Source organism: Vespa crabro, chromosome 4 (genome assembly GCF_910589235.1).
Source record: "Vespa crabro chromosome 4, iyVesCrab1.2, whole genome shotgun sequence".
Classification (NCBI taxonomy): domain Eukaryota; kingdom Metazoa; phylum Arthropoda; class Insecta; order Hymenoptera; family Vespidae; genus Vespa; species Vespa crabro.
The window spans coordinates 9,881,229-9,907,607 of record NC_060958.1 but is presented as its reverse complement, the minus strand read 5'-3'; the positions used below and the strand labels follow the sequence as shown (position 1 = coordinate 9,907,607).

General features: G+C 32.2%; 5 protein-coding genes across 11 annotated transcripts; 1 reads left to right on the top strand and 4 right to left on the bottom strand.

Moving 5' to 3' along the window:
* Positions 1 to 785: 785 nt before the first annotated feature.
* Positions 786 to 3,617, bottom strand: LOC124423472. Of its 2 annotated transcripts, none has more exons than XM_046961203.1 (3): positions 3,496 to 3,617; positions 3,194 to 3,285; positions 786 to 2,916 (listed from the first exon to the last, which is right to left on the bottom strand). In XM_046961203.1, the coding sequence occupies exons 1-3, from the start codon at positions 3,536 to 3,538 to the stop codon at positions 1,399 to 1,401; spliced, it is 1,653 nt and encodes a 550-aa protein (XP_046817159.1). In that variant the 5' UTR covers positions 3,539 to 3,617; the 3' UTR covers positions 786 to 1,398. The 2 variants fall into 2 exon arrangements, with proteins under 2 accessions (XP_046817159.1, XP_046817160.1); XM_046961204.1 differs by lacking the exon at positions 3,496 to 3,617 and adding an exon at positions 3,375 to 3,433.
* On the bottom strand, positions 3,151 to 5,376 carry LOC124423473. Its single transcript, XM_046961205.1, has 3 exons — positions 5,265 to 5,376; positions 3,883 to 4,020; positions 3,151 to 3,796 (listed from the first exon to the last, which is right to left on the bottom strand). Exons 2-3 carry the CDS (start codon positions 3,938 to 3,940, stop codon positions 3,492 to 3,494), a joined length of 363 nt encoding a protein of 120 aa, XP_046817161.1. The 5' UTR covers positions 3,941 to 4,020; positions 5,265 to 5,376; the 3' UTR covers positions 3,151 to 3,491.
* LOC124423470 (serine/arginine repetitive matrix protein 2-like) lies at positions 4,892 to 11,904 on the top strand. 6 transcript variants are annotated; one of them, XM_046961197.1, is made up of 14 exons: positions 4,915 to 5,171; positions 6,310 to 6,422; positions 6,678 to 6,796; positions 6,880 to 7,003; positions 7,171 to 7,348; positions 7,453 to 7,728; positions 7,809 to 8,059; positions 8,143 to 8,271; positions 8,679 to 9,763; positions 9,920 to 10,327; positions 10,538 to 10,675; positions 10,932 to 11,120; positions 11,195 to 11,340; positions 11,433 to 11,904. In XM_046961197.1, the coding sequence occupies exons 2-14, from the start codon at positions 6,354 to 6,356 to the stop codon at positions 11,546 to 11,548; spliced, it is 3,228 nt and encodes a 1,075-aa protein (XP_046817153.1). In that variant the 5' UTR covers positions 4,915 to 5,171; positions 6,310 to 6,353; the 3' UTR covers positions 11,549 to 11,904. The 6 variants fall into 6 exon arrangements, with proteins under 6 accessions (XP_046817157.1, XP_046817158.1, XP_046817153.1 ...); XM_046961199.1 differs by lacking the exon at positions 4,915 to 5,171 and adding an exon at positions 5,772 to 5,909; XM_046961198.1 differs by lacking the exon at positions 4,915 to 5,171 and adding an exon at positions 5,946 to 6,218.
* Positions 11,905 to 13,097: 1,193 nt separating this feature from the next.
* On the bottom strand, positions 13,098 to 20,862 carry LOC124423694 (cilia- and flagella-associated protein 47-like). The gene is given in 21 exon segments (XM_046961738.1): positions 13,098 to 13,843; positions 13,935 to 14,160; positions 14,232 to 14,428; positions 14,489 to 14,707; positions 14,767 to 14,980; positions 15,058 to 15,216; positions 15,294 to 15,644; positions 15,696 to 15,935; positions 15,991 to 16,217; positions 16,315 to 16,490; positions 16,565 to 16,842; positions 16,925 to 17,219; positions 17,306 to 17,820; positions 17,885 to 18,194; positions 18,275 to 18,558; positions 18,629 to 19,016; positions 19,091 to 19,473; positions 19,531 to 19,914; positions 19,987 to 20,207; positions 20,264 to 20,431; positions 20,495 to 20,862. Coding segments are annotated over 21 exon segments (5,973 nt in total). The 5' UTR covers positions 20,796 to 20,862; the 3' UTR covers positions 13,098 to 13,406.
* Positions 20,863 to 22,930: 2,068 nt separating this feature from the next.
* Positions 22,931 to 26,345, bottom strand: LOC124423579 (modular serine protease-like). Its single transcript, XM_046961462.1, has 10 exons — positions 25,914 to 26,345; positions 25,686 to 25,845; positions 25,408 to 25,604; positions 25,118 to 25,334; positions 24,939 to 25,058; positions 24,524 to 24,852; positions 24,192 to 24,452; positions 23,700 to 24,128; positions 23,323 to 23,624; positions 22,931 to 23,219 (listed from the first exon to the last, which is right to left on the bottom strand). Exons 1-10 carry the CDS (start codon positions 25,948 to 25,950, stop codon positions 23,115 to 23,117), a joined length of 2,157 nt encoding a protein of 718 aa, XP_046817418.1. The 5' UTR covers positions 25,951 to 26,345; the 3' UTR covers positions 22,931 to 23,114.
* Between the last annotated feature and the right edge of the window lie 34 nt (positions 26,346 to 26,379).

Here is a 26,379-nt window from a genome sequence, read left to right as displayed (position 1 = left end):
AATATATTAAGAAATATTACGAAGAGTTAAGGTCTTACAATTACTATAGGATTTAGAAAGTTCAATAAAAGCAGAAAAATGGCTTACGAAAACTAAAATTCGAAAGTTGTATATATTATTTTTTCAATTATGACTATATATTTTGTTGAAAGTTGTTTTTTGAGTTATTTTTCAAATTGTTTTTCGAGATGTTTTTCGACCCAAGTTTTTCTTTGTAACATTCGCATTCCTACGATTATCAGCATTCCATAACATTGTTTCACGTTTTTACGACACTCTTTTCCATGACGTGTTTGTATGGCAATATATCTTAATTTATATGATAAATAATATCTTATATTATATATCATATAAGAAATAAATGCTCTCGATCGAAATGGAATCGACTACGTGTTAATATGGAATAATTCATTTGGGAAATCCTCTTATATCTGTCAAAATTGTACATTTTTTATGATGACGATAATATTATTGCTTGTAAAATTAAATTCATGAAAAAGACGCGAAAGAAAAGATTGATCATTTTTGTTTTCTACAGAAAAGATATCATTAGAAAAAAAGAAATTAAGTATACAAAAATCATTATAAAAAGGACAACGTTTAAATGTGTTTCGAAGTATCGTTTAATCATCGACCGAAATATTTTATACATAATTTTTTCGGGAAAAAATAACGGTGATAAAGGGTTAATCCGGAGGACCAGGTAACGGCAAGGAAGATTAGTAGGACGAAGGATAGAAGGGTAAGAGGGCCAGGTGAAAGAGCAGAATGACCGATGGCTCCGATGTAAGAGAAGATGTCCTTGCAGGACACGTCTCTCTTCTTCCAATTGCACCGACAGGTCTGTGCGCTTGTGCTCCATGTTATCATCGTCGTGTTATCTCCACCTACCGGACCCACCACACCACGTGTCACATTGGCCCTTTGGTGAGACACAGACAAGGATACAAGTAAATGTCTATCTCACTCGAGCGCGTGCAAGGACGAGTCTGCACGTCTTTTAAATGCAATGCATCGAAATTATGATTATAGGAAAGACTAGTCGAATTAAAATTGAATCCAACTTTCTTCGGTGATAAACTTTAATTTCAACTTTTTTTGAATTGATGCATAGTTCACTCCTTGCACGTTCTTTAATCCATTAACGGACAGTGTTTATATGCATGTATAGTCTCATTAGAGATATACGTTTATGTGTGTAATAAAATAATTTTTGTCAAAAATATCTAAATAAATAAACTTCATGTACAAAAAAATATCGGATAATTAATATTGTCCGCAAATGGATAAAAACATATTTACGCGTATACGTGCAACAATAACAACATTCACGAAGCGACATTAGGCGGTTTCTATATTGCACCCTCGTTATTTTCTTCTATTCATCGATTATCATCATTAATCATCACCATTCGAGATAACGTTTGAAACATCCTTTCGCTCATCTTTCATGGCTGATATGTCATCGACTATAATCATGTTGGAATCATTAAACGCACAACAATAATTGCACGTTTTATCGCAGCCATTCCCATCGGGTGCGCAACGACATCGTGATTCATCCTTAAAAGAACAACAATAATCGCAGTAAAGATCGCATCCGATTTCATCCCGACCGCAACAACATTGTAAACAATCCTGAAAAGATTTTGTGCAAGAAGAATTGCACGTACTATTTGGATCACGATAATGGTAACGATGACAAGATGAATCATCGATTGAAGCTAATTCACGAGAATAATCGCAATCAATATCGAATCTCGCTTGAACGGATTCGTCGCGACGTTGATAAGCAGAGCAACTAACTGTATTCAAGCTGGAAGTATGATTGAAAGCATTGTCTGATCGAATTTCGTCAGACCTGTCGATATGTCGACGACAATCAAGCAAATCCAGTTCATACGAACAACCCCCACCCTCGCGTTCGCATTCTCTATCGTCGGCTTTCTCACAGTATCCCGATAAGAAAGGATTTCGCGGTTCACCCTCGTGATCGTTTGTGCTTATTGACTCGTCCTTGAATTTCGTTGCGATTATTTCTTCACGCCTATCACCGCCTGCCCGTCTACGACGAATCGTCGAAGACTGACCTGTTCCTCCGCAGATTCCCGACGATCGTCTATCATTCGCAGCACGTGGACATTCATTGTAAGTATCATCACGACAAGAATTCCTTCCGAGACAATATCGTTGCGTTGATTTACGACAAGGTGACGGCAAGCGGCAAGGTTGAAGATCAGGAGATTTAGGACGGCAAGGAGAACGCGGTGGACACGGTGAACTTGGACAACAGGGATTCGCTTTTGGAATGACATTCCGACAGATGCTGGAAGTACAGGGATCACAAGGTGCCGGTAAACAGGGCTGACAGCGATCGCAGTGACACTTTGGACCAGGCGGTAATCGCGGCAATGGACAACATAATCTGGCGTTTGGACATTTCACTATTGTTCTAGGAAATCTTCGTTCGCTCGGTGGACATGCACATTCCGGAGAGGAAGGACAGTCGCAAGTGCAATCTCGTTCTGCTCGAGCATCAATTTGGATCGGAGGAGGACAATTACAGTTCCGTGGCATCGGTTGACACATGCAATAACCGGTTGCGCACTGACAACAGCTTCGCTTTTTTAAGATGGACTTTGGTGAAGGAGCACAGGGTTGACAAAGAGTCGATGGTTTACATGGAGAAGAAGGGCGCTGTACGGACGTAGGACACCAAGAGCACGAAGAGGAACGATCCGTACTAGGTGATCGACAGCGTGCCGTTTGGCAGGATCGACCGCATCCTGGTGGCGGACAACCACCCCCGGCTTCTCTTCGAACATTACGAGACTCCCTCGAGGATGTTGATTCCACTGGACTTAAATCTCTTTTATCGTTTGCACCACCGGCTAAACGATGATCCTCGCAATAATCCTAACGATAGTGAGAAAGAGACGTTTCGTGATTTCCTACTTATTTAACTCTATCTACATAGGATATGTACGAGCAACTCGCTCGAACTTCGAAGCAACGATGGATAATTTTCCCTAATGAGAATAATCCTGTTTTACCTCATTTCCTGAATTACCACACATTTTGTACTTCTACTTGATACTTTCTCATTTTCACCCTATTTTCATCGTTGCTGCGAAGTAAGTTTGCCTTGACTCGCTTTAGTGAAAGGAATCTGGTCCATTCGACGTGCTTCTACCTCGGTATACCTGACAGTCCGATGAAGGTACGACGAAGCCGGAAGTGCAAAGCGTTGTCGGTAAGCACGGTCGACAGGGGGCGACAGTTCTACTGCGAATCGAATCGAACGAAGTATATAATGAAATTACGAATAAAAAATAATGAAAAAAATAGCAGACAATCTTTAATTCGATCCTTACCGTTCAACATCCTTTATCTATCATATATATAATAACATGTCGACGAAACAATTTTCTTCATTTGCTTCAAAAATTAATTGCGAAATGAATTACCTCTTTGTTTTCACACAGGATTACCTACCATGATCGACAGTTGCAACACTTGCAGTTCTGTTGACGAGCATGATTGCTCCACTGCCGTCGGAGCTCAGAGAAGTTGCTTAACCACTCGCAATTCGGCTTAGGTGGAACGTTACTATTCCAGATTTCCTCCTCTAAGCATTGACACGGTCCTGGACATGCGCCTGTAGCTGCAGTACCGCTAGGACGAAATCCGCCACAATCATTACGATCCAAACAACCGACGTTATTTTGACAATGGCAAGAACGAATACGAGATTCTAAAGTGGAACATCCACTTGATCCGACCGTACACTTCGTTCCTAATATTAAATCAATGGATTTCATTTATATATTTATACAAAAATAACGATTGTTTTTATTTTTTTAATTAATTTAAATTATTTACCACAACAACCAGTGCCAGGAGAACGTTCGATACTATCGACTCCCTCGCAACAGGACATAACGTTAAATGTTCAACTTGTGATCGAATATAGATTACGATGTGATGCCATTTAGAGCCAAGTTTTTTCTTTATGACGGTCTATTAAAAATATATTAGATACATAATATTTGGTTTACATTTTCGAAATACCTATTGTCACTTTGTTTGCTTCGGTTATCCGATGGAAAATGAATGATAATGATTGCAATGAGAAAGTGACTCATGCTCTTAACCACATTGTTTTTGATTGACATATAGTTACCATAGAAACCAACCCTCTTTGGTTACGGTAAACAACCGTATTGAAAAAAATAAAATGCAACAGATATCTACAAATGAGATCATCAAACTAAAATAGTCTTTTTCTAAGTAAACAACAAAATTATTTTCGAAAAACATAAGTTTCCTGAGTAAAAGAGAAGTTTCGAAAAAGTTCCTTAGGATATCGTCATGATTCATTACTTTCTTCTTTGTTAATAAATATTATTTCTGAAAGAATTATTCAAATTCCAATTAAAAAAAAAATATATTGAATTGACGATTCGAATAATTAACCTTACTTTACATGCGTAAAAACTAAGGTTACCGATGTAAAGATAACGATCTACGTATGTGCAACAAAAAGAAAAAAAAAATATATGTATATATATATATATATATATATATATATATATATATATATAGAGAGAGAGAGAGAGAGAGAGAGAGAGAATAATTGAAACGTGCGTTTTCCTAAGTTAAACTTAGAATGTATTACCTGTTATTTTCTTATACAATCTTCTACGTACTATTATCTACTGATAAAATAAAATAAATCAACGATTTGATATTGAGAAATGTAGAAATTAACAATTGTGTCTGTAATTCGAATCAACGCCAACAAAGAAATAGAAAATAGAAAATAAATTTGCTAAAGAATTCTAACCATCGTTGGAGGCGCGAAGATAGGTACGCATGCGCAGTAGAGGAGCGGTACGATGGCGCACTTATACAAAGAAACGGAGAAAGAGAGGGAAAGTATAACCGGGGAGGGGGAAAAAGGGGAAGGTAGGCTGCAGGTTATATATACATGCGATGCGAAGAGTAGTGAATTGTATGCGTCGCGTTGCGTTCGGACGTTCATGCGCAAGACGATAGACTTCAAGAGGGGAAAAAGCGGTGCGTCGTGTTGAGAACGTGATTAAACGATCACATGTGACAGTGTACGGACAGTGAATGGTCGTGTATTGTATAGGTGTATGCATTCGAGCGTAAGTAATCTCGAAGCTTTTCGACAAATTCTACATGTTCATCAATGCGTTGTGCGTTAAACGGGTCGTTACGTGAACACGTGTTATTTATACCGAGGATTCCAGGCTAAATATGTAGGTGCTCAACGGGCGGCAGGTCGTGTTGGCAGACGGCGCTCCTCGTGTACTCTGGCACATGCCGCTTTTGCCGATTTGCGATACTTTTCTGTAGAATAAATATAACATCTCATTTCCGAGTATTAGTATCGTCCGCCATTTCTTTCTTCGCAAACAGGATATTCCTTATCTTTGTCTGTCCTTCTTACGTTCAAAAAATACGACGGTCGAGTGGTCACTTCGGGTTCCAACCGTTCAGCTTCGGTTCGTGGAGGCGTGGCGTCTTACTGATTGTACGCGCACAATTTTGTTTGCTTGTCGTGTATGTGTATGTGTATGTGTATCTGTGTGTATGTGTCTCTTTATCTCTCATCAACTATATGCATGTTTTTGTGAATTCTCTTTTTCTACTGTGTGTAGCGCAAACACCCACACACATATACATACATCTAGACGTGTAATACTAGATGAACGCCTCCATGTATTCCCTCCGTTAAGAAAGCGGTGAGAGTGAATTTTAAAGCAACGCGTCTACTTTCGACATACGGATGTTTGCTTTCATATACGTTGCATCTACAATTTTACCACAAATGTGCAGAATTCTCTCGATGTTGATTTGATGTTACTTCTCCTACATTAACAGTAAGGTTCTTTTCCCTCGTTAGTTCCATGTCAATAGCCTCGCGAAACGTGTGCGGAGATGCACGATTACACGCGGATTTTGCCGGAAGGGTAACGGTACCGCGTGTCTCATCGACGTTCGGCGTTTGTCGTGATTCTATCATTTCTAGCGCGAAAATGATTATCAAATCAACGTGTTCTTTGATAAATTCATATACGTGACGCTTATTTTTCGTTGAATATATCTCGAGTGTTTACAGTGATTTTTAAGTGGCCGTGTTCATATCACTCGTGTGGCGCGTTGCATCGGAATCGTGACATAACCTTAAAGTGAGCGCGTGGTCAGCAATAATAGCGCGCACAGCCTTTCTCCAATGTTGTGTCAAATACTCTTGTCAATATTTTGTGTTTGATCTTTCAGATTGTGATTACGCAATAGTAATAAAACGGATTCCGGAACGTGTCATGGAAACGGGATTTTTGAATTTTCACGATGAGGAACATTTCTCAGATTTTTCCTTACCTTTGGACGAGGTAATTATTGTTATTTTTCCGTTGTTTCTATTAATGTTTTCCTTTATTTATATTAATAAAACGTGTCATTTAAATTTGAAGAAATTGTAAGATGCATTGTTCTTCAAAGAAATATTTTTGTAAAAAATAAAATGCATGCAAAAACTTTAAATCTTAATTCAATATGACGTTTACATATGTTAATATTTTTCATATATTCTATTTCTTTATTTACAACGTTGATTTGTACATCTTAGCATAATTATTGTATTGCAGCATAATTTAATGGAAAATCCTCATGACTTGTTAATGCATATAGTAGAAAATGATTTTGAATATATGGAAACACATCTTGATGCTACCAATTCTGATATTATATGGGGAAATGAAGAAGAGTGAGTTATAATGAAATCTGCATTAATTATTAACAAGATTATTTAAAAAAAAAGAACCAATTTTCTAAATGATATTTTTATAGGGATGATGCCAATATAGTAGATTTATCAGTATCAGATGTTAATTCTGTTGTAAATAAAATGGATATTAAAGAAGATTTTGCAAAAGTTCTCACCGATTGGCAGGAACATATTGGATATTTGCAGGCAAGTGTTTTGTTAGGAATCGTTTTGAACAAATTAACTGATATATTAACGAATTATGTTTTAATCGTACTAATTAGAAGCATTATTCGACCATATATTATTGAATTATTATTGAATATATTATTGAATTTTTTGTATATAAGTTTATTAGAAGAAGATTATTTTAGGCATCTGATATGGAAGAATACATGGAAATTATAGGATTTAATATGACAGCATCAGATAAAAAGAATTTTTGTTTTGAAAATTCAACTTCATATGTCACAGAAAATGAAGTTATAGAAGAAAGAAATATTGAAACTATTGAACATATATCTAATGTTAAAGAGGAAAACAAGGATGAAGGTATGTTTGCAGTTATCTTTTTATGTGTTGTTGACACGATTACATTAAAAATTAATGATCTTTCACTTAAACGTTATTATATTGTATAATTTATACCAATACAGGTATTGCTAATTATAAGTCAAATTGTACACAAAATAAAAGTAATAAAAATTCTAAAAAGGAATTAAATATAAAAAAGAAGAAATCTACAAATGAAAATAATACTACTTCAGCTCAAAGTAAAATAACAAAAAAAACACGCAATGATGCCAAAAAAATTCCCACAAAACAGAGAAAAAGAAAAAAGAATTCAAAAGTGCAAATGCCAATACAAGTAAGTCAAGAAGCAGAAACTGAAGATTGCGTTGATATTGAAACAGTGTCCGGTGAAGTTCCAGGTAATATAATCTATAATTATAATAATTAATAGATATTAAATATAATATTTATGAAAACGTCTGTAATATTTAATTTATAGTGTTAGAAGCTGGAGATGTTAAAAGTTTACTAGAACAATTTGAAGCATCTGAAAACTCTGCTATGAAGACATTGTGTCGTGATAAAGTTTCAACAGAATCAAATCAAAGTGTGTACATACAATCAAGTAAAATACAACCGTCCACAAAGCAAACTTTATCTGTCCTCCCAAAGAAATCAACTAAACAATCTTCGAATTTACATAAAAATATCCGCGATTCACTGCCTAAAGAAGTGATTGATAGGATAAAGGTGATTGCTAAGAATAATAACTTTCATTCTTTTCTATATAAAGTCAAACTAGTATATCTCATTGAGATTATATTTTATATTAGGCGTCAGGACGTAAGAGAGTAATTTCTGTAATTCCTGCAATACCAAGTACCCAAGGGGGAATTCGTAGTAATGGCACACGAATGCAAGATGCTGCTGCTACATTAACGCGAAATAAGCTTTTGAAAATAGTAAGTTAAGCATGAAGTTATAGTTGTAAACAAAAATTGTATAATGAATTCAGGTTATTTTGAAAATTCCACCTTTTAACAGTAGATTAATCTTACGTTTCTGACTGAAGTTTGTAAATACTTTTAATTGATTTAAGATTATATTTACATATCTGCATTAAGTTTAATCTATGGTAATATAGATTATGGATAATAAAAAATTTCTGAATGTAATTACAAACAAATTATGGGCAGATATTTTTTTTATTGTACAATTGCAGATATGTTAATTATCTTAATAATTAAATTTTTGAAATATTAATATTTACTAATTCAATCGATTTGTATAAAATGTATAATTCTTCTGTTAAGTGTGAATTTTGAAATACCTAATAAGGATATTCACTAATTAGAAGTTATTGTATTAGGTGACTAATAATGCTAATACCAGAACAATTGATGGTGGATTAGTCCAGTTGGATCATGATTATTGTAGCAGTTCCAGTTCCACTATTAACAGTTTGAACAGTAATAGTGAATATGAAAAACATTCTAGTGATAGTGAAAAAATTGTAAGCAAAGACAATAAATCTCAACATGATTACCATGCTACAGTTACAAACCGAACAATAGTTACTCAATCTAAAAGTCTTGCAAAGAGTGAAGAAAGTCGCGTTGATAGGAATTTAAAAAAAGACAGTGGTTTAGAAATCGAAGAAATAAGTGACAATAGTGAAGAACTTTCATCATGCAAGAATAATCGTATGAATGAAGTTAAAAAGCAAATAAGTAAGCAGACGAAAGAGTGTCCCAAAGATACTCAATTACAGGAACAAAAAAATTCAAAACATTCTTCGAGAAACTTAATGTTAGAAAATATACCAAAAGCTCAGAATGCGTCCTTAAATAAGCCAACACCTGTTTATGAGATGAAAATACGTTCGGCTTTAGCTACGAGCATTCTACAGTTAAGAAAAGATGCATTAAATAATGTAAGATCAGTACAATCTAACAAGCAAATGATTTCTGTATTAAAAAAACCACCAAATACAGTACAGTCAATTTTTACCACTAATCCTAATGAGAGTATAGTAACTACTACTAATAGCTCAAATGACGAGGTACAAAATATCATAATTCAAAATACTCAAGAGTCTTCGAAAGAAGAAACGAAAAAGCCTCCTCGTAGAAAATTAAATTTAGCTGAATACAGAAGCAGAAGAGAGCAAAATCGTAGTGATAGTAGCAGAACAAATTCACCCATACAACCAATGGCATTATTATATGTTCATCATGCTTCCACTACAACCGAACCAATCAAAGATAACTCTGGAAATCTTAGTTGGTGTGAAAGAGAAATTATTTCAGTTTTGAAACCAAAAGCGGATTTAGATGAAGAAAAAGTGAAACGAAAACCGCCAACTAATGAAATGGGAATTCAAACATACGAAACAGTGTTTGAATTTCCTACGAAATCTTTAGTGGATATTGATGAGAGAAATGAAGAACAGAGGTGAGAATAAAACATACAAAATATATATTTCAACCAAATAGTTGTTTACATTTCAATGTTCAATAACTAACATTTAGGAAAATAGATGAAAAAGAGATTGCAATTAAGAAATATTCATTTTTATTATTAAACTAAGAAGAATTTGATGATTTACAGAAACAAACGCATAAAGGACAAAAAGGAGGAGCGGACTTATAAAAAACGCAGGATTACTACTAGTTCAAGTCGATCGAGAACAAGGAGTAAAAGCAAAAGCAGATCTTACACTAGGAGTAGAAGTAGAAGCAAAAGTAGAAGCAGAAGTACAAATAGAAACAAAAACAGAAGTCGAAGCAGAAATAGAAGCAGAAGCAGATCTTGTAGGCGTAGTAATACTCGTCGTCGAAGAATAAGTCACCGTCGAAGTTCAGTTAGTTCAAGCACAAGTTGGACATCTCATTCTCGCTCAGATACGAGATCCACTTCGAGATCTAGATCGCGATATTCATGTTCGCGTTCTAGATCATCAAGATCAAGAACACGCTCAAGAACCAGGTCTTCCTCACGATACTCTAGTTGTTCAAGGTACATAAAAATTAATAACAAATAAAATAATGTATGACTAGAGAATCGATTGAAAGTCTTTTTCTGTTGAAAATAGTAGATTTTTTTGCTGAAAGTAAAACAATAATATGTTAGGAACATGGAAAAATTTGTTTGTACAGTAATAATGAAGACTGACTAGTAGATTCGTGTAAAATTCGTTAAAGAATCGAAAATATCGCGTGATTGTAGGTCTTCCAACCGTTCAAATTTCGGAAAGAAGAAATGGTCGAGTCGCCGAAGAAGGGGTAGTCGCGAACGCAAAAGAAGTTACGATAGGCACAGACGACGTTCTACAGATAATTATCGCAACTACAGAGACTGGAGGAGGTAAATTTATTTCCAATCAATTTTCATATTGTTGTGGTTTTTTGGACCAAGGAAATTGCATTTGTGATGAGTTTATCTAATCCAGTTAGAATAAAAATCTTTATTCTAAACGCATTAATTAATTTCGTAATAGATTCTCTGTCAGAGCAAGTTTCTTTAACTATACATAGTTACCTTATGACAGTCTAATTTATCAACCTATAAAAAAAACCCTAATTAAATGTTTATGACATTTATTGTATTTTATTATTGCTAGATCACCACCGAATTCTTATCGTAGACCATACGATAATTGGTATGACAGAGAAAAGCAAAGACAACTTCAAGAAAGGAGAATAGTCTATGTTGGATGTTTAGATGAAGGAATTACTAAAGCTGATCTACGTAGAAGATTTGAAGCCTTTGGTCCAATTGTAGACACAAGTGTACATTTCCGTGAACACGGGTATAAAATATTTTACTTTTTAAAATAAAAATAAAAATAATTAAATCATAATACAATTAAATGATGATTTACAGAGATAACTATGGTTTCGTAATATTCGCATATAAAAATGATGCATACGAAGCTATAGAACATGGAAATGATGATCCAACTTTGCCTAGATATGAGTTGTGCTTTGGAGGTCGTAGAGCATTTTGCAAAGTAAAATATGCAGATCTTGGTATGAAAGTGCAAAAACACATAGAAATACTACAATCGACATATGACTGCATAATTAGTATCATTAATACAAATATTTTCTTATTTTTACAGATGGTTTAGCCAGTAATTCACTTAACGGCAGTAGCCTATCACAAGATAACGAAGATAACACATTTGATCTTCTTCTAAAAGAAGCGAAAGCTAAATTACGTAAGCGAAAGGTTTGACATATGTACTGCTTATTAGTTATAAATGTAATTTAAACAAAAATAGTGCAGATAACATTATCGACATACAAGACCATAATCGAATAAAGCAGTACGTATCTTTCGCGGTCAAAATGTAGCATAAATTACATAACCGCGATAAAGTATGAAAGCATCATAGTAATTTCTTTCATACAATATACAAAAAAGGCATGTATTGCATACCTTCAGAAACCTTTCAAGTTATGGTCAAATACTGATGGATGATGAAAGAAATATATAGCTTAAATTCATCTGCGTATTAGACTCAATATCAAACGCAATTATCCAAATATCCATGTATTGAGGGAGGAGGGAATAGATTTTATATGCATATATTGATTGCTTCTAAAAATTCTTTGACGCTATACTATAAGATAATTTATTAATTATGTTACGATAATTTACTTACACAATTCTTATTTTCAAATACGCATATTTCTTGAGACAAGAAATTTATTTTAACTGGCAGACATTGAAGCTCGCACTTGTAGGTTAATATGTTAATAGACTTGTAAAAATAAGCCCGTAACATATGTGCGATAATCTTCTAACATTTGTATATTCTATATTGGGAAGTTGTAGTTCCTATTTTTCTTGACTTCCTACTTTGATCCACTCCTATAAATCGTGATTATAATTTATAAGTTTCATTGAAAGCCAGTTAAAAGTAAACATAGAGTTCATTATGCGTTTCAAATAAATGCCAAGTAATATTTTAATTCAAAACTATCTTTGATTTGTTGTACGTGCCTTTTTTCCTTTTTTTTTTTTTTTTTTCTTTTTTAACTAATCTATAGAATCTAATATCTTGACTTGGGCATTTATTTATAACGTGTTGATTAAAAATGTACGTTAAATTCTTTAAAGTATCATTTTTATGCGTATACCTTCAACGATGTATACGATGTTTTCTAATCGATTGTGTTTATTAATAACGAAGATGTAGGAACTTAACGAATATTGAATAATGATTTTGATTTTTCGATAATAATTGCGTTGTAAACGATATTACGAACATTTATAGGTTCGTCAAATTGTTATAAATATCTTTTACTGCCAGTTTATCATATAAAATAATCATATAGTTCGGCATTCATGTCCATAAGTATTTTATTATTTTGTCTTATTTGATTTTGATTCGAAAGACATTGCACGAAATATTTACGTGCGGAAACAAAAAGATATTTTATACCGATGGTGATTACTTGTTACTATTAAACATTCTGCCGATTATAATTAATCGAAAGTATATTATTCATTCAGCAAATGATAAGTTAATGATAATATTGCGTATATCTTTGCGCAAAAATTTAGTAATACATTACATAAGGAAAGAAAAAAAAAAAAAATATAGAAAAACTCAAAAAATTTAAATAATAAGACGTCGAGCACATATTCCGTTGATAAAATTTTAAAGAAAATATCTATGATGTTCACATAACGTTAACTTGTCCTAGAGCATCATTATCGCGCGCCCTATCTACAAATATTCTACATCCATGTGAAAGGGCTAATGTTTGTTCGCAAATAATATTATACCTCAAAGCTCTCTGGAATTGAACGATTTTTTAAGACTTGAATTTTCTCTTATGAAATTTTCAGTGTGACGATATTTCTTGTTTATTATATCATAATAAATTTATGTATATCTTACATATAAAAAAGAAAAAAAAATGTACATGTGTACCAGTAATTTTATGCGAACAAACGAAAGTACATTAAAACATCCATGTACGTTAAAAAAACGTACTGTTGTTAATTTATTCCTATCTCCTTGCGTTCGTAAAATGTATTGTATAATCAATAACTAAGTATTAATTGTATTTAAAAATTGTACTCACTCATCGACATGCAAAAAACTGACTTCATAAAGCCGTAATTCTTTACCATCTTCAGAAGTCAAAGATAACGTTGTCTCATATACTCGAAAATCAGTCGGTAAAAGATGAACAATCATTGGAACGTACTGATTTGCTAATCTCACGTCTGCGTACATAGTAATATTTAAAAAATCAATCCTTTAGCATAATTCAGATATTATATAAACGGACAAAAAAAATTTTAAACAAACAGCAAGAAGGGTGACACTTACAATTAAGCAAATATATTTACCATTTATGATAAAAGTCTCTGGTACTGTGAGAAGATCACTTTCTTTTGATGCAGAAACAGAGTACATAACTTTTGCTTTAAATATATGCGTGAATTCTAAATTCGCGGTCTCAATGTTATGACCCATGAACCAGTGTATTAGTCTTAATCCAATATGTGTGTCTAATAATTGATACGTCATGTAACTTCATAAAATAGGTATTTTCATTGAATGAAAATGAAAAAAAAAAAAAAAAAGACAACTTAGTGTTACCTAAATATCGAGACCAGAACGCGCGTTCTTTGACATTTAATGTTTTCTGGAACATATGGGCTATACAGTTCCAAAGTTTATTATTCCGAGATGGTATAAGAACTGTAACGTTACATGGACAATCCGCATTCGATCCTCGGTCATCAGTGCAAATACACTCTTTGTATTCTTTATTATACTGTACCACAATATGATCGATTACAGTTGGTTGACAACGTGAAATTATCTATATTATTATATTGATAAATGTTAATTATATGCACATAATTTATAAATTTTTTAATAAGAATTTAATACTTGAATAATGAAGTCGCCCGTTTCAGATAGACAAATGAGCCAACATTTTCTAGTAGTAGGTGTTACACATGCAACGGTGATTCCTAAATTAACCTCCGTTACATCTTCATCAACTGTGATAATCTTTTGGTTCAAAAATAATCTTCTAAGTACTTTTCTTGTTCGTAATTCTGACCATTTTGTCATTTTTAAATTTGCTAAATAAAAATACATGTATTTAGTTTCAGACGGATATTTTGACATGATGTATATATTACATGTATTAGTCGGTTGCTCTTCCGTCATCCATATTTCGTAATCTGCTGCATTTTTATATGGTATTTTAATGATTAAAATGGTATTCAAGATTTGATAAAGTTTACTACGTATGATGTGTTTTTGCGATACTTCTAAGTTGTTAATGTTACCTTCCAATATATAAGTTTGATTAATACCAAATTGTGGGCCATATGCAGCACCGCATAGAAGTAAATACGCTAAAAAATATATGATTATGTAAACATAGTGTTATGTATAAGTATCGTTATTTATGTACCTTTTGTTTTTCTTATCTTTTTTGCATGAAAGCATATTTTCACTTGTACGCCGTCGTGAGCATTAATACGAATGTGCGATTGAGTTTGTACTAACGAGAAAAAACCATTGTCGTTGCCAATAAAAACTAACAAATATTCGACTGGATTATCCGTTACATTTGTAAAAGTTACTTGTTTAATGACAGTTTTCGTTAAAGGACAATTAAATCTTATCTTTATTAGTAAAAAAGAAAACACATGTTATGTTATTATCTTCGATAGAAAACAATTTTAATGTTTAAATAACAAACCTTTAATCTCGGTAAGTAGGAAGGTAAAGTTTCAAACAAATGGACAACTAGCATCAACATTTGCACACTGTTAGGATGAACAATTTGTGAGGGTGTTATCATAAAACCAAGTCTAATTTTTGTCCAGCTGGTTACCAAACAAATTGCATTGTGTAATGCCTTCAATTTTATACATGCAGATGTATTAATAATCATCATAAAAGAAACTTATTTTTAGTGCAAGTTATATAATTTACCTCTTCGATACTTTTGGGATTAATATATAAATTTGAAAAATACTCGTCAATTAGAAAAGGACAATAAGCACCAGTAACTGCGATTAATACGAGGCCGTCTGACAAAATGAAATCGAAATTATTGATATTCTTTTCATGTGCTATATTATTTTGCTTTGATGAAGTTAATGTTATTTTTTTATCGGTTAACCAATCTTGAGTTCTTTGTTCTTCATAATGATGATACAACCAAGATAACAATAATACTTCTTCGTTCGAACGATCACTACTTTCTTTTATACGTTCGTGCATAAGATTGATAACATTTTCGACGGATTTATCATGAAAATCTATCATTCTTTGAATACTGGAAAAAAGTGATAATTAAAGTAAATAATTTATTTATAAGAAATACATTTAAAACGAATTCTCTTCAAACCTCTCAGTCGTCGACACGAACTCTCGAGAATTTATAAATCGCTTTGAAAATTCTTCTGAACATACTGTTAATTTTGTTCTTAATTCATTCTCATTTATATAACTTAATTTAAAACATTTATATGTTTGCAAAATTAAATCCAGCCAACATTGTTTGCTTCTTGATTCGAATAATGACTTAGATAATTTTGTAAATTGATAAGATTCTATTTTCTTTCTTTGTAACTGTGAAATATACTTTATTAGATATTTTGTAGTTCAATCGTCAATAAGAACTTACAGAAAATTGTATGGAATCAATGAAAGTAATATAATCATTGTAATTCAAAAGAAAGTATGCTGATACATGAGCCAAACATGCTCCTTGTTCGAGTAAAAAATCGAGTATTCTTTCATATTGTCGAAGGATAACATCAATTCGTAAAATATCATCCAGAGGCAATGATGGCCTAATAACATTGAAATGATATTCTTTTTGACAATATTTAACACGTGATAATAATGAAAGAACATTGATTTATGAAACAAATTGCTTACAATTTCTCAACATAATTATAAATTTTTGATCCTATTAATAATTCTAATACATCGACGAAAGATTTACCAAATGATCGATTCTTTTGTTTAATATTACTACTTTTTGTTTCTTCTTGATTGACGATCGAGAAAATAGCTGTGATACCATTCGAAATATTTGCATAGAAACTATATTTAAAAATATTTGTATATAACCATTGCTCGACGCATAGTAGTATACCATGCATATGTTGTTCATAATCACTGCAAAATAAAATTTATGCCACAAATACGTGTATATATGATATAATACAAAACTAAAATAATATTTATGCTATTACTTCACAATTCCATTATTCTCTGGAAAATAAGGATACATTATTTTGCTAGAAACGTTATTATCCTCAACAGATATTTCGATAGAAGAGGTAGACAAATCTTCCAGACTTTGAGTTTGGTTTAAAAATACCTCTTCTTCCTGAATATATTCGTTATCATCAATTTCATCTTTCTCAATTTTTTCCGTATTAAATTTCGAAGTCAATAATTTTTTTTTAACATTGGATGATTCTTGGTACGAAATTCTGGTTTGTGATCTTACAGTAGAATTTTTTTCCTAATATATGCAAATAGAGGAAAAAACATTTACCGAAAATTTATCGTTGAAATATAATGTATAACGCAATTTAAAAATATACTTGTCTTGGAAAGTATAAAGAATTCTGTTTATTATTGTAATCATCTTCTTCTGTTTCATATTCAATAACTGAATTCGTAACAGGCATTGCTATTTCTTTTTCGTAAATTATTTTGTCATTATAATCGAACGTAGTTGTAAGATAAACGTGAGTTGTCAGCAAATTATTATCTGCTGCCGCATAAACTGTCACGAAGCATACAACAAGGCTTCGTTCAGCGTGAAATTCAATCTTTGTGCAAAATGATACTGTTGAATTGCTTTTAAACGAGACAATAACATCTAATTCGGTGTACCTTAAAATTAACGTAATAATTTAATATCGTAACTAATTATTATTTTATCGTATAAAAAGAAATGTATATAATACAATATTACTTACGATGTAGCAGGAATAATATTATTATTTGGAAAGCGAATAGTTAACATATCATTTTTAAAATAGCCACTACATCTATCAGGTGGTAATATATTCCATGAAATGTTCGAAGTATGCTCAAAATATTGAGCTTTTAGTTTGAATCTTTCCTCTATACAAGTATTAAAAGGTACAGGTAAAAGGTATATTTCAGAGACGTCGGCTTTCATTGATTCTTCTGCATTAATACCATCAAAATGAATTGTATTAAATAATATATCTTCTGTATTCCTTCGTATAAAAACTAGGGCTTCGAGCTTAAAAGCTCCCCGACAATTTGGCTTGAATCCAATAGAAAAAACAATTTTTTCTCTTGGAAGTAACATACATACAATTGACGTCGACGTTATCATTGGAAAGGTACCATAAGACCAATGGATATAAAATGGACAGTCTTCCTCTATGAAATTATCTGTTTTTATAGTTATTATAACTTCTTTCAACGTATCAGGATTGTCGATTCTAAGCTCATCTATTACCTGTACGAATTATTCCAAAAGTAAAGCTAAAGAATCATTATCAACATTATTCCTTAAGACTCACATTATCGCTGGCGACATTAAAATTAAATTTGAACTTATTGAACAGTACAGCACGTCCAGCAACCGTGAAATTAATAGAAATAATAGGTAGATTCAAGGGTAATTTAAGAAACGTAATTCCTTTTATATCTTTATAAAATTCTTTTTGTGACAATAGATATTCATGTGATTTTAATGTTTTCGGATCTGTTTCCAATACTGGTCCAAGTAAATCATTGATAATTATTGGAAGATAAAAAACATAACTTGCTGGATCGAGCGGTTGAAAATGTAGATAAAAACTCATACTTGATCCTGCTGGAATTATCACACTCGTCTCCTCTTCTACTAATTTACAAAGAAAATATAAAATTAGATAAAATAGTAAACAATTTTTACGAGAAAATAATACATACCTACGATATTTTTGTTTGGTATTATTACAACGCTAAATTCAGGATACTCTTCTAAAACAAATTGCAATTTTGACCTAGTTGTTCCAATATTATTTACCGTTATCAGATGACTCTGAAATGTATCTATGATTACACGATGCTGTTCTATGAAATATGGTGTAAATTTTAATTGTGGAAATGGCACGCTTCCTGTAACATTCCACTGTAATTTTATATGCTTTTGAACGATAATGCATATTATAACGGTAAAATCGATACATACATCGAACTTGAAAGATGCCTGATAAAAATATATTTTATTAAATATAATAGGAATAATTTTTTATATAAGAAAAAAGTTAAAAAGAAACCTCGAGAATAGCAATCCCTCGTGGTGGTACTATTCCATTCGGTGGATTAATTTCGCACCCACGTATTAAAGATGCAGAGTCAATTTCATAAAAAACCTCTGTGAGTTCAGAATTAAATAAAATTCCGTACGCTCTGGATGGTAAATTAAGAGATATATCCCCTAAATTTGTACGATTATTGACGAATACAACTTTTGGCTTTACGGGTAATACGACATTGCACTGCAATGTCGAAAAAGTCCCGCTTTCGCATTTTATAATCATCTCAGCAAAAGGTGATCTTGAAAAATCAGTATTGTACGACACATACGTATTTAAAATACTGTTACCTCGTATAGTACCATATTTTGGCTCTATATAGAAACTAGAAGAGTTAAGTATGTTCCATCTACATAAAAAAAATTCTATTAAAAAGAAAACATTATTTTGTCATTTTTTCAGTTATATTAATTAAATACAGACTTGAAGCACGTTGGAGCATCCAATTTGTTTCTAATTTGTATAATGGACCACTGTGGTCTATATGATTCATCTTCCAAATAATCTTTTCCGATTATAATTTCTCGCTTATTGATGGATAAATCCTTATGTACAATTACTGCGATTACGTTCAGTTCGAAAAGGTGATTGTCATTGATATTATAATTTATCAAATTATTAAATTTTCCCATTCGATCGCTGTAAAACTCAACGAGCTTTGTCATAGTCTTTTCAGGTTGTAAAATTATTGTATCCCCTTCAGGAAATCGAATATTTTTTAAATGACTTATAAATTGAATTTTTATCGAAAATTCATTTTTGTTACAAGCAATTAATTGTTGATAGCTAAATGTTTTCCATGCCACCTAAGAAGGACACATTTACCAATTTTATTTATATAAAAATCATATTAATTTAATTACCATTCCAAAATCGATTGTTGTAGGATAAATGTAAACATTATATATTTGTAACGGCGATAACGGAATCAACACTTCAGCGTTGATTTCAGAACTCGAAGGTTTCTTATCAAGGAACTTCTCGCAAGGAAATATCCGTGGTAATTCTTTAAACCGTTTAGGAATTCGCGTAAGCCGAGAAATGATTTCAGCATCGTTATCTGCATTATGAGAAAATTTCACCACCGATGTTTCCATTATATTTTTACGTGATAATCGTGACATATGAAGATAAGCAGCCCAATACAAACGGTGCTTATTTACGGTATTCGCTTGTTTAACGGATAAAGCTTCAGGATGAATAGGACCACCCGAGTAACGCGGTTTACCAGTAAAAATAGTTTTTACCTAAACAGAGTTAAAATATACAAATATTTAATATTTTCAATAGAATAAATGTGTGATAACTATTATACATACCGGTAATCCTCTATAAGGTCTCAAAGATTTTTGTGTGTCATTTGGATAAGCAGGTACACTATCAAGAATAATATTTGCATTAATTAATTTTTTATTTGCCCACGGTCTTTTCGGATCTTTTTCAACTAATAACATTGCCTGTTGTGGTTTCTTTATATTCGAACCGAAAGTAGCACATTCCGTCATAAAACCAACTTCATGAGTTATCAATGGAGTTATCCCTGAAAAAAAAAAAATGTCTTTTCTAAATAACAGAAAATATGATTCAACAGTCAGAAGAGATTACCTGTAACGAACTGAGTCATCGGTTTTCTAGTCTTGAGAAGAACATTTACCATGCATGTCACGCGATAAGTACCGATTTTCACTTTCGTTGGATATTTCGATAAAACTGAATCTTCAGAATCCATAATAACATTGATTAAAAGCACAAACGAAGATCCAACTATTGAATTCAAAAGATGTATAAAGTTAACAAAGATAAATAGTAACGCAAATACAGATTTACCATTTTCTCTAGCTTGAACCTTAACGATCACTTCAATAGATCCTTCAGGTTTCAATTTCGCAGATTTTGGAATAAATTGAACAGCTGGCCTTGGTTGACATTGAAACGAAACTGATTCAATCTTCGATAAATTTGAAATACAAATGACACGTTGAGAAATTTCTCCAACATTTAGATCACCGAAGTATAGAATGTCGGGCTGTAGATTGAGTTTCATTATTTCCATCTCGCCATAAAGACAAAGTCTAACAACATTATCGACTGGTTGAACAATCGAACTATTACGAGATGTTGAAGACATTGGGGAGTCCAAAAATGTTTCTTCTAAAATTAGATATTTTATTATAAATAGTAAAAAAAAATTTGAATAAATTAACATGTGAATATAAAACTGACGCATGTCAACTTTATCAACGGCTTCATCAACAAAAGTTTCCTTTATGTTGTCAATAGCTGAAACAAATAGATTTATATTTGATAAAATATCTATACAAAAAGTTTTTATCTAAATATTTGATAGCAAAAAGAATCACCCGAAATTTTTACTGTTGCTTTACGGATTTTTATTATTCTGATAAAAGCCATAAAATCATTATTCTTATTTTCCATTTTTTTATATTTTAATTCTTCTTCATTATGTAATATTTGTCGAGATTCTAATGATCCCATTGTTGGACAAAAACTAAATATTCAGTTATATATTGAAATCACAAGTTCTATTTTCTTTATTTTATAATTCATTGTGGACTCACCCAATTTCAAAAATTATGCCCTCGAAAGAATCAATACGTCCTTCGGTTGGATTAATTTCGAAAGCGCCATAAACTGGAAATTCCTTGTGATTGATAGTCTAAAGAAAGAAATTAATCTGTTTTCAATTAATTTATTATAAAATAGCTTAGAGTCTCAAGAATACTTTTCGTAGCTGCTTCCATGAAATATAAAATTATGCTTAATTACCCGAATATTATTCTTCAATTACCCGAATTGGCTTCAATTCATTATTAACTTCGCCCAGCACGATGTAATTGCAGGCTTGAGATGAGATATTCCGTAGAACAAACGTATTATACTTGCGCGTTTTCTCTACTGTCGGTGGAAAATCTATAAGAGTGAAATCTCCTATTGTATTTGGATGATAAATGATTAAACGATGAGTGATGACATTCACTTTCAATGGGACTCGAATATTCGGAGTTGATTTGATCCTAAAATTGAAGTAAACAATATATATATATATATATATATATATATATATATATGTGTGTGTGAAAATAATCCTTTAAAGAATCTTACCAAAATTCATTAAAAAATACACCTTCCTTTAGGCTTGTTATTTCAACTTTCAAAGTTACCGTTTTATTAGGTCGAACTATACCTCGCAATGGTTTCACGCTTATATCAAGATCATTTTGGCCTATATCTATGGAAAATCTATGTGTGTGCGCGAGGGGTAAGTAATTAAATATATTTTAAGATTATTTCCTATTTCTCAAATGATAATAATTTTTTTGAAAATTTAAATAAGAATAATCACCTAGTACTTTTCCCACCTTCATTAAAGATAGTTATTACTTTAGGTTCAGAAATGTAGCCCACATCGATAGTACCAAAATCAATCGATGTTGGTTTAATGCCAATGCGTTCCGTTATAAGCGTACAAACTACACAATAATCGAGGATCTTGTCATTGATTTCAATTGGAATTATTGCACGCGGTAATGCAGGTCTTTTAAAGGCGAATATTACTGAACTTGATATACTTAATCCAGGACTTAACATCACTCCTGTTTTTGAAGTCTTTACTTGAAAAGCCTATAAAAATAATGTAAATAATTTAACGATTAAATTAGGCATCGTTCTTTATGTAATAATTATCTATAATCTATTGTTATCCACCAAAGAAGTTGGTTCCCGTATCCTTATAAATGCTGGTTTAGTACCAACATTTTTTATAACAATGTTTTGACTGCTGGTAAGGCCTTCCCTAGCATCTTTAAATTCCATAAAATTTGGAGTAATCTGAATATCATCATAATAGCTAATTGGTACTACCTCAACCATTGTAGGAATAGGTTTCGTTTCTGTATTTTCTTGCATCAGGACAACCGAACGTTGCATCTGTAATCAATATTAAATTTCAACTTATATTTTAGAGAGTATAAGTTATATGTAAAATATAAACAATTATATCATTAAATATAATATTTTTATTTGATATCTAAACATTGTGTTAACAAATATAAGAAAAGATGATATAACAATTTGATTTCGTGTAACGTTCAAAATGGTATCATCGCGGTTTTCAGTATTATTTAACTTCCCAATAGTTATAATATTTTTTTCCATATTGCTCCAAATCAATCGTATTTTATGAATAAAATAATAAAAATATTCAATTAATAAAACGAAATAAAATATCACATCCGATAATAATAACCGAAATATTCATATGGACTGTCAAGATTTTCTTTTTTTTTACAGAAGCGAATAGATCGGAAAAATGTGAGCGTTGTAAATTGCCATGTATGTATATATATATACATATAACGGTTATATATAACATAAAATTTTACATAAAATAAAAATATCATTTGCGAATAAATCTAATTATTCTCTATTAAATGATAATATCATCTTTATTAGGTTGCCAATGAATATCAGGTGGCCCCATCAGCGGAATTTTTTCTATAATACTACGAATCCAATCACCATATAGAGATACCTAAAATATAATATATAAATATTATAAAAATATTAAATATTATGATCAAAAAGAGCTTTTTATACATACTTTCATGACATTATATTAATATAAATAAAATTACTTTTGTAAATATAGCATAATAGTTTGGATCGCAAATGCTAGTTCCCAATCGTCGAGGACTTATTGAAACGACACCATGAACTTCCCAAATCGCTGTATTTGGTCGACGCAACATGAAACCTTCACCGCTATCACCGTTACATACTCCTGTACCATTTGCCCAACCAGCACAAAACGAAGTATATGTTATATACTTCCTAAAATTCTTGCGCTGAGCTTCACGACACTTTTCGTTTGAAATAACTCTCATCGAAGTAATTCTTAAAGTAGAACTATATGTATCGTTCTCAGTAATACCCATACCTGTATAATACTTTGATTCAATGATTACGGTAACTTTTCGAAAATATAGCTATATTTATTGCCCAACAAACCTACCAGCCACAAATCCATTGTCTCCATTTTTTTGAGCCTGCAGAAGAGTAAAATCAGACTGCAAATTTATACAAGCTGGTCTAACAACCTCGTTTATCTTTACTGGCATTTTCAAAATAAGAAGTGCAATGTCGGAAGCATAGTTTCCTTGATGATCTTGGTACGAATTTTGTATCTCAATTTTATCTATATCAAGCACTTGAGCGTTCGCTTCTACGTTATCTAATGTGTTTGAAAGAATTCCAAAAGCAACGCGTATTGTTTCTGGAAGAGTTTTCCAGACGCAATGACCGGCAGTGAGTACTACACGTTCACCGATCAACGTACCACCACAAAAAAATTTCCATTGACCATTTTCATGCGAAAAGAGCGTAGCTTGCCAAGGCATATATTCTTCGCTTTGTACTTTCCAACCGTTTACAATTAATGTGACTGTAAAAAAATCAACTTCATCTTTTGAATCATGTCAATTTTTTTATAAAACAAGTTACCAACCTGAAGATTTGCGTATTCCACAAACAGGAATACAGCTTAATGGTGTTTGACTCCATGTCCCATCGTGAAGACATATTATTCGCGTGGATCCAGCTTGACGCTCATAAAACATAGGACATTCAATAAAGGCGTTCGTTCCAATAGGCACAGAGTTTTCACAAGAAATCCAACCTTTACGTGGTCCCCATTTTGATTCGCATCTTTTTATAGCTCCATTGGTTTCCAAGATCGGTGGACAAGTTATACGCAACGTATCGTTATCTTTAAAATCATGAAATCTATAATATGCAATAAAATATAGCAATAAAATAAGTATATAATATCATACGTACTATTAGAACAAATTGGGATAGAAGGTAGCCATCGATTATTTTGACAATAAATACTATTGGAACCCTCTAACCATCCGTCAGGGTCACAGGTGTAATCTAAACGAGTAAGTTCAGGAACGACATCACCAGGTCGACATCGTAAACAACCTCTTGTCTTATAGTGAGTTCCTGTCTTCGGGCCAGGAAGTCGACAGGCACCCTCGGGCAAAACTGTACCGCAAAGTGTTTCATCCTCATCACTCCAATCGTAACAATCCGGTCGTAAATTGCAGATAAATTCGATAGGAATGCAAGCGCCATAAAAACAGCGGTAATGATCATCTCGACATCTGAATATATTTTATTAATATAATGTTATTTTAAACTAACCAAAAGCTTATTTTATAAATATTTAAATAAAAACAGTTCCCCATACTCTCGTTGAATGCACATTTCGCTGTTTTCATCGGAACCATCTCTACAATGGCGAATACCGTCACAGATTTTGGTAATAGGTATACATTGTCGCTCGTTCTCGCAAGCAAATTCATCTTCTCTGAAAGATAAAATAGAAAGTATAAAAAAAGTTAAGAAAGAAATGTAGAAATAATCAACCTGCACTCATATTGAGAACATTCAATTCCATTGCAATTGGTCGCTCCACATATCGACGGATCTTCGTCAGTGCCATCGAAGCAATCCTTTATGCCGTCACAAAGAACTTCTTGATAGACACATCCTCCATATGAACATCGATAGGTATGATCAGGACAAGAATATTCTCGACAGAGTGAAACATCTTCGTCACTTTTGTCTGAACAATCGATATATCCTATTTTGGAAAGTATCTTACAAATTATTATGAAACTTTTGAAACGATTAATTAAATAATCCTTTATATATACCGTTACAAACATCTGCGATGGGAATACACTCTAACCGAGGCGTAGAGCATTGATATTCTCCGACGGAGCATGTCTGATTAGATTGAAAATTGCAACGAGCTTCATCGCTTCCGTCGATACAATCCTTGATACCATCGCATCGTGATCCACGGATCACACAAGCTCCGTAAGCGCATTTGTACATATTTAAAGGGCAACTACGAAAGGATATATAGATAAAATAAAAATTTTGCTCAGTTCATAATATAATGTATAAAGCTACAATTAATAAATCTTACAGTATATGCTGACACAATTTGCTTGTTTCATCAGAAGAATCTGGGCAATGAAATGAACCATCACATACATTGATCAAAGGTATTTGATTGCCATCGGTACAAATGAACATACTTGTTGTTGATGAAATTTGCTCGCTGAGAGCGATATTTATGATTTTTCCTAGAACGAAAATTTTTTATAAAGATCACAGATTAACAAAATAATCATATGTTATTTTTTAAACGTACCCCAAAAAAGGACGGTAAGTACTAATGCTGCGGACATGGCTTTACCAATAGCTTATCGTATGTACGGAAATTCTATCTAGATGCATTTCGTTCTTTATATAATCTTTACGCTAAAACATCGATTATATTCAAACAATAGCTCGGTGATAATATTCAGAATGATGAAAAAAATACTCTTTCAATCTCTCTTAACTTTCAAGTGCTTTTAACAATATCTTTTGAATATTATCTGAACATATTCAATTATATCATTCTATTAAGCGTATCATTACATTTTCTTATATAATGTAGTATGGTTATTCTTCCTGGAAAGAAATGAAAGAGCATCTACTTTTTTCCTGACTTTAAAGACAATCATAAAAGCCATGAAATCGATAAGATTGCGACATTTGAACTTAAGGAAATTTAACGGGCTGACAGAAATGATTTACTTCGTTATGAATCTAAAAGATTAGTCATCAAAATG

What these genes read in the sequence shown, in the direction of transcription:
- LOC124423473 (XM_046961205.1), bottom strand. Translation starts at nt 3,940, where the DNA reads ATGTCCTGTTGCGAGGGAGTCGATAGTATCGAACGTTCTCCTGGCACT. An exon ending in TCCTGGCACTGGTTGTTGTG is followed by an intron (nt 3,797 to 3,882) that starts GTAAATAATTTA and finishes ATTTAATATTAG; the next exon opens with GAACGAAGTGTACGGTCGGA.
- LOC124423470 (XM_046961197.1), top strand. Translation starts at nt 6,354, where the DNA reads ATGGAAACGGGATTTTTGAATTTTCACGATGAGGAACATTTCTCAGAT. An exon ending in AGAGGAAAACAAGGATGAAG is followed by an intron (nt 7,349 to 7,452) that starts GTATGTTTGCAG and finishes ATACCAATACAG; the next exon opens with GTATTGCTAATTATAAGTCA. An exon ending in AGTAAAATATGCAGATCTTG is followed by an intron (nt 11,341 to 11,432) that starts GTATGAAAGTGC and finishes TTATTTTTACAG; the next exon opens with ATGGTTTAGCCAGTAATTCA.
- LOC124423579 (XM_046961462.1), bottom strand. Translation starts at nt 25,950, where the DNA reads ATGTCCGCAGCATTAGTACTTACCGTCCTTTTTTGGG. An exon ending in AAATTGTGTCAGCATATACT is followed by an intron (nt 25,605 to 25,685) that starts GTAAGATTTATT and finishes ATCCTTTCGTAG; the next exon opens with TTGCCCTTTAAATATGTACA. An exon ending in ATTATGCTATATTTACAAAA is followed by an intron (nt 23,220 to 23,322) that starts GTAATTTTATTT and finishes ATTATATTTTAG; the next exon opens with GTATCTCTATATGGTGATTG.
- LOC124423472 (XM_046961203.1), bottom strand. Translation starts at nt 3,538, where the DNA reads ATGCTCGTCAACAGAACTGCAAGTGTTGCAACTGTCGATCATG. An exon ending in TGTTGCAACTGTCGATCATG is followed by an intron (nt 3,286 to 3,495) that starts GTAGGTAATCCT and finishes TTCGATTCGCAG; the next exon opens with TAGAACTGTCGCCCCCTGTC. An exon ending in GGACTGTCAGGTATACCGAG is followed by an intron (nt 2,917 to 3,193) that starts GTAGAAGCACGT and finishes CACTATCGTTAG; the next exon opens with GATTATTGCGAGGATCATCG.